This window comes from Engraulis encrasicolus, chromosome 22 (genome assembly GCF_034702125.1).
Source record: "Engraulis encrasicolus isolate BLACKSEA-1 chromosome 22, IST_EnEncr_1.0, whole genome shotgun sequence".
In the NCBI taxonomy this organism is placed as follows: domain Eukaryota; kingdom Metazoa; phylum Chordata; class Actinopteri; order Clupeiformes; family Engraulidae; genus Engraulis; species Engraulis encrasicolus.
In genome coordinates, this window is record NC_085878.1 from 8,505,246 (window position 1) to 8,512,745 (window position 7,500).

Sequence of the window (7,500 nt, forward strand, 5' to 3'; positions counted from 1 at the left end):
AACAAACCTGGCAACGCCCACCTCAGCTCCCCATTGACGAATCAGGACGGACCGCTCACCCCGACCTCGCCCACATTCCACATCCCGCATTCCGCCACATCTGTGCCCGGATTGGCTCCTCTCAAATGCCCCTCCCCTTTGATGAGGAAGTCCGACGACACCGACAGTCTGCAGCCAGAGAAGAGGATGGAAAAGAGGAAAGGAGAAGGAGAAGAAGAAGGAGAGAGAGAGGGGGAGAAGAGAAAGGAAGAGAAGAAGAAGGCTGTCGTGCAGCGAGATGGAGTGAAAGAGAAGAGTAAAGAGAAAGAGAAGAGTAAAGGAAAGGAGAAGGGAGGAGTGAAGAAGACGACCGCCAAAAAGCAGCAGACCATTACCGAGTGTCTTCCAGCCTCCAAGCAGCCTGTCCAGCCCCATCCCCCCACAGACCAGCCGAGGCCGCAGCCCCCCCAGGAGCCGATGGAGACTGGGGGAGAGCTCCAGACCCCCCAAGACCCCCCCGCACCCATCAGCATCCCTGAACCACCCAAAACCACGCTGGGAAAGGACAAAACCACACCGGATAAGCCCCAAAACTTGCCGGATGTGCCCAAAATCACACCAGATACGCCCAAAACCACATCGAATACGGCCACAATCTTGCCTGATGTGCCTGGTGGTAAACCAGATGTGTCTAAAATCACGCAGGATGTGCCTAATAGTAAACCCGATGTGGCCAAACCTAAACCTGAGCTGCCTAAAACTAAACCAGCCCAGCTAAAAAACACCACGTCGCCTTCTTCTAAAACCACCTCGTTGCCTTCTTCTAAAACCACCATGTCGCCTTCTTCTAAAACCACCACGTCGTCTTTGCTTAAAACCAGCTCCGATCTGCCCAGATCCACATCGCATCTGGCCAAAAACACATCAGAGGTGCCGAAAACCTCCGCAGGCGTAACCAAGAGCCCGTCAGACGTGCCCAAGACTACCACAAACGGGCCCAAGACTACCACAAACGAGCCCAAGATCGCAACAGAAATGCCCAAGACTGCCACAAACATGGCTAAATCCTCGGCAGGTCTGAGCAAGAGGACTGCTAATGTGCCCAAGAAGACCGCAGATGTGCCCAAATCTGCCACAGATGTGTCCAAGACCTCCGCAGTTCAGACTAAAATCACATCACATCTGCCCAAGTCTGCCACCGTGTGCCAGTCCAAGCCAGAGCTGCCCAAAACAGACACGGAGAAATCTAAAACTGACACAGTCAAAACGCCATCAAATGGTTCCAAAACTTCCCCTGCCCTGCCTGAAGCATCACTAGATCTTCCCAAAACACAATTGAATCTTCCCAAAACACCATCGAATCTTCCTAAAACACCATCGAATCTTCCCAAAACACCATCGAATCTTCCTAAAACACCATCGAATCTTCCCAAAACTCCATCAAATCTTCCTAAAACATCATCGAATCTTCCCAAAACACCATCGAATATTCCTAAAACACCATCGAATCTTCTCAAAACACCATCGAATATTCCTAAAAAAACAGAGGTTTCCAAAACACCATCAGTTCTCCCTAAAACGTCATCAGATCTTCCCAAAACTACTCCAGCCCTGACTGAAGCGCCTTCGGGTCTTCCGGAAATACCATCAGATGTTTCCAAAACGGCACCAGATCTTCCCAAGACATCCTCAGATCTTCCCAAATCACCATCGGATGTGTCTAAAACTCCTCCAGCCCTGCCTAAAGATGTTTCGCCGCAGCCCGAGGTTGCTGAGGACCTGGAGGAAGAGGAGATGGCGTTGGACCTGTCCAGAACCTCCACCCTCCCCAGGACCACGTCGGAACCGGAGACGGCGCTGGACCTGTCCATATCGGCTACAACAAAGCAGCCCAAAGCTACTTCACATATTGCCAAGGCGGCGACCACGAACCCACGGCCCAAACCTGCCCCAAAACCTGCCAAAACCACCCCGACTTTACCTAAACTCACCACAACAAGCACGGCCAAAACCACCCCGACTTTGCCCAAACTCACCACAACAAGCACGGCCAAAACCACCCCGACTTTGCCCAAACTCACCACAACAAGCGCGGCCAAAACCACCCCGACTTTGCCCAAGCTCTCCACAAACGCGGCCAAAACTACCCCGACCCCAACCTTGCCCAAGATCGATGCAGGGCTCCCCAAAACGACTGCAGAGCAATCCAAGATGACTGGCCATGGACTGCAGAGTGCTGAGGAGCCTATTGTACCCCAGCCTGCCCCTAACGTACCCCAACCCCAGCCAGCCTCTGAACTGCCCCAGGCCCAACTGCCCCAGCCAGCCTCTGAACTGCCCCAGCACCCTGTGCCCCTGCCCCCTGTGCCCCAGCCGAGGCCCTGCAACACCCCATCTAGTCCTGAGGTGCCTCCCACTCCCACACCTCCAGAGGAAGACACAGGGTCTCCCAGCCCAGCTGTGCAGGGGCAAGGGCCGGGGCCGGTGGGGGGTGTGGCTAATAAGCGTGGAGAGGCGGGACTTGAGGAGGACGAAGGCATCCAGATCCACGATGAGAGAGGAAGTGACGTCAGCGATGACGCCGCCTCTGAACGCAGCGTGGACTCCGGCCTGCGGGGGGGAGGAGGAGGGAGCGGGGGGGTTACCCCGGCAACAGAGCCCCCCCACACCCCCACAGACTCCCTCCCGTCGCCCACGCAGTCGCTTCCTTCGCCACCGCGCAACAGCAACAACAAGGGCCTCACACACACACACACGCAAACACACACACCCCCGCCACTCACACACACCCCCCCACAGCTCAGCAAGGATGCGGTGGAGCCGCCACAAACACACACGTCTCCGTCGTCACAAACACACACGTGTATCTTCTGTGACCGCTCGTTCCCGGGGGAGATGGACTATCGCCGCCACCTCAGCAGACACCTGGTCAACGTCTACTACCTGGACACGCCCACCAACACACCTGCACCCACACCAGCACCCGCAGGGAAGCAGTAGACACACACACACACACACACACACACACACACACACACACACACACACACACCTGGGGAAACCGCAGACAAACACACATACAGACAGCAGAGGCAATGTGCACATTCACACAAGTGCCCACACATACAAGGTGTACAGTACATGTTGATCATCCACCACACACACACACACACACACACACACACTCACACACACACACACACACGGATGGACGTTACGGGACTAAAACTAATACTTCCAAACCCCAGCTCCTTTTGATGATTTTTGTTACGTTAACACACATACTGTATTTACTCATCAGCTACTGTATTATTTGTTCATCTGCTCTTCATTCCAAAGACTTTTTTTTCTTAAAGATCAGATTATCAGATAGCGTCATAAATCAGTTGTTGGATCAGATGCGTGCGTGTGTGTGTCCTTGCTCTAGACTGCCTGTGTGTGTGTGTCCTCGCTCCAGACTGCCTGTGTGTGTATGGACGAGTTTAGATAGCTTCATGAATCGGTTAGATGTGTGTGTGTATGGACGAGTTGCCTTGACAATCATCATTTTTTTAATTTCCTTTTTGGTGACCCTGTGGGTGCATGACTGCTTGGAGACACACACACACACACACACACACACACAACCTTACCTTCCAAAGTATTCGTTCGTTACTAGTTTATGTCTCTGTTGCAACATGTATCTTGTTTCATGTTCACTCTCCTATGTAACAAACCGCATCCAAGATGACAATGATGCCTTTTCACACACACACACACACACACACACACACACACACACACACACACACACACACACACACACACACACACACACACACACGATATCCCCTGCCTCCCCTCCCCTCCCCTGTGCAATATTCTCCTTAGCTCAATGCCAAAGCTTTAAGGGGTCTGAAGAAGCCTCGTGATTGGACAGGCCGGACCCTCAAGACCCCGCCCCTGAAAACGCACTCACGAGCCTATTAGAAAGCCCCTTATTCTCTCAGCCTATTAGAACGCTCCTTATTCTCTCCTCTCCTATCAGTAGCCTATTAGAACGCCCCTTATTCTCTCATCTCCTCTCATTAGCCTATTAGAACTTCCTTTTTAGTGTGACCCTCCCCTTCCTGTTGTCATTTCTCTGGTGCAGTGTGATTGGTTATCTCTGCACGGAGACATGTTAGGACTGTAAATATATATTTTATGTTTAGCCCCTCCCTCCCACACCTCATCATGTGTCTTTAACGTCTTGTACGGTTGTGAACCCTATGACCATGGACTTAACTATATACAGACACCACCATTTGAATAGCAGTGAATGGGCGTGAATGGGCACTGCCATGTTTGATTGATTGTTGAGTGAACATTAATAGTGAAACAAAAAACTCTGGGTCCAATCTTTTTTTTTACTCGCACCCAAAGTATTTTTGCATTGGGCGCATTCGTGATGGCACATGTCGTGGTAGTCTATTTCGCACTGCAAAGTTACAATGCATTCTAGTTGGACAATTCTAACCAGAATCCACTGTAATGGCGAAGTGCTCATGCCCGCTGTGCAGACTGCTGCTGAATGTGCCATCACGAATGTCATTCATGTAAGACCTAGAATGTCATTCTCCTAGACCTAGAATGTCATTCATGTAAGACCTAGAATGTCATTCTGGAAGCCCCAGTAGACAAATGCAGTGTCTGTGTCTATGATGACGGTTTGTTTTTGTAATGTTCGACTTCTTCCCTTTCTGGGGATGTGTGTACTTGTATAAAAAATGTTGTTTGTGCACTCATTTATATTATGTACGGTTCCTCAACCTTACCTGACTGGCCAGGTGACTCGGAATAGCCAATCAGTGATCCCCAAAACACCCCATGTCCCGCCCCAATGGACACCCTGACCAATGGCAAGCTACGGTAGATAGCTCCTGGCCCAGATATTTGATTGGCCGGATATTTCCTGGCTTAGTGATTTGATTCTGTGATCAGTTTGTTGTTCTTTGTGCTGTATGCGCTGTATTCTTATTAGATGTTGAGCAGCTCAATAAATTCATGTATTTTACAACAGATGTGTTCTAAATGTGTGTTGTCTTTCCCTCCTCCTGTTCTGAAAAGAGTCATCTAGCACAGTAGATGGCAGTCAAGAAATGTGGTCGTGAAATAGCTTCCTGACTACTAAGTTGCCTTAAAACTTTGAACCCACACTTTTAACAGCTGTCTGAAGCAGAGGTGTCAAAAGGGAAAGTAAATTCATGTTGTAAGTACAATTAAAGCACATTATATTCCACCATGTGTTACATTAACATATGTTATACCATTTACTCCATTGCACCCAAAGAGACTGTGTTGCTACTGAAAAACACTAAAAACCCAATAAGGACCCACCACAAACTTGGTGGCCCGAAACGTCACAAGATTAAAATGAAGTAAATGGGAGCATCGGTGTTGCGGTTCTTCTTTTTTCATTTTATGAACCCACCACAAACTTGATCAAACTAGTGCAGTCAGCGTGTGACCCCCCCAACTTTTACTTTTACTTGTGACAGACACCACTGGTCTGAAGGCATCTTTGAATCCTCACTGCAACCTGTTACCCAGTACATGTACTATTAGACCAGTGTTTCCCAACCTTTTTTCTCTTGTGTACTCCCAAGCCTTTTCATTGTGCCATGAGTACCCCCTTAGTCAAGTTCTATATTGCTTTCTTCATCCCAATGTAAATAAGCTCCATATATTTGTTAAAATCAAATTTTTCCAAGTACCCCCTGCAGTGTGTTCACGTACCCCTAGTGGTACACATACCCCTGGTTGGGAAAAACTACAATAGACTAACATACTGGTCAGAAAGGTATGCCAGCTGCTTTCCAGGAAACTGATAATCGATTCCTGAATGTGAATTATAAGCAATAATAATCTTGCCTCCGAATACTACATATTCAATATATTCTACTTTATACAACTGCAGCAGACAGGCCGAGATGAGGTCACCAATCCTCATTTCAACATTTGGCAATCACAGACAGCAGTCTTGAACACACTAAAAAGTGGTTTTATTTCCAAAAAAAGATCTATAGAATATATACAGAATACTAACTTACAGAGCATTCATTTACAGTGGTAAAGATGCTGTATGTACAGTATACTTAGTTACAGGGCATTCATTTATAGCATGCGTTATATAGACACAAACAGACTTGCACACAGACACACACTCACTCTCTCTCTCTCTCTCTCTCTCTCTCTCTCTCACACACACACAAAAAAACACACATTTTCTCTCACGCTCGCTCCGTCTTCCCCACACACACACACACACACACACACACACCCTCATGCTCACACACACACACACTTTCCCTCATGCAGTCTCTCCCTCTTCCCTACACACACACACACACCCCTCAGCTTCTCTTCTTGGCCTTGCGTGTGTGTGTGTTTGACAGCAGGTGTGTGTGTGGCTTGACAGGTTTGTAGGCGGGTGACTTCTTGATCCTCTCTCCCCTCACCGTGGCGATGTGCGGCAGCAGCGGCGGCGAGCGCAGGCACATCCCAGCAGCCTCTGGGGCGTAACCACGGATACAAAGCCGCTCCCCCTCCATCCCTGTCACCGCCACCCAGCCTGCAACAACAGCCAATCAAATTGCGTCAACCGATTGCTTCAACTAATCACATGCAGAGCTAGGGAACAGTTTCAACCAATCACACAGAGCTAGAAAACAGTGGTACACCAAGATGCTGTTTACGCATGTATGCGAAAATTGAAAATTGATGTTGCAATGGATCAATGTCGTATTAATTATTCATTATTATTATTGGACTTCTTTTTGGAGCTTATCCGTCTGCACGTTGCTGTACTGTGCATGACATGTTTTTCAAAACCTTATGACGCTTCACTTGCTTCCGAGGCATTCGAGGCACACTGGTTTTGGATGGAAGAAAGAATGAAACTCTTTCTCTGGGTATCCAACATTTCCCTCAGAAAGAGCAGTGGCTGTCCAGACAGAACAGATTTACACTTCTCTACTTCTTTGAAGTCTTGTGAAGGTTTGTTTTGAGACTATTTTAGACAATATTTCACTCATGTGAATGCATAGGAGCAATGTTACCCCCGGCCTCCCGCAGTGTTAGAGATCGAAAATGATGCAGGACCACAGGTAGCTCACATTTCCCGCTTTCTTTCTTTCATTTTGTTCTGAACTTATGGGGGGGGGGGCAGAACCTTGCCGTCCAACGAGAGGAGAGGAGAGGAGAGCAGAGGAGAGGAGAGGAGAATTAAAATTTGAATTTTAACACATCGTTTATTGTGACACCTTCACTATTTCACATTACAGGATATAGCCAACTCCATAGGTCCAAATCCAGCATAGTGAAGGGAGGAGCCCTCTCAGCCCTCTGGTCTAAAACCAAATCTAGTGCAAACTCGTGTGAGCATGCAGAACAATGGACTTAATTTTACACATCCAGTCAGGTGCGTTGCATGATGTACAAAGGTTAGAGCCCCCACACCCCAACCTTGCAAGAAACGCCTTTGTGGCCATAGCACAGTGT

General features: G+C 48.6%; 2 protein-coding genes across 2 annotated transcripts in view; one reads left to right on the forward strand and one right to left on the reverse strand.

The window, feature by feature from the left end:
* rest (RE1-silencing transcription factor) overlaps positions 1-5,019 on the forward strand; it is an 18,800-nt gene extending 13,781 nt beyond the window's left edge. The window contains exon 10 of the mRNA XM_063188060.1: positions 1-5,019. This exon is cut by the window's left edge and continues 942 nt beyond it. Within this exon, the coding sequence (XP_063044130.1) occupies positions 1-2,979 (2,979 nt within the window). The 3' untranslated portion in view covers positions 2,980-5,019.
* Positions 5,020-5,985: 966 nt separating this feature from the next.
* The window catches only part of noa1 (nitric oxide associated 1), a 10,952-nt gene continuing 9,437 nt past the window's right edge, over positions 5,986-7,500 (reverse strand). Inside the window, exon 12 of the mRNA XM_063188048.1 lies at positions 5,986-6,571. Coding sequence (XP_063044118.1) covers positions 6,354-6,571 — 218 coding nt within the window. The 3' untranslated portion in view covers positions 5,986-6,353. The remainder of the gene's footprint in view (positions 6,572-7,500) is intronic.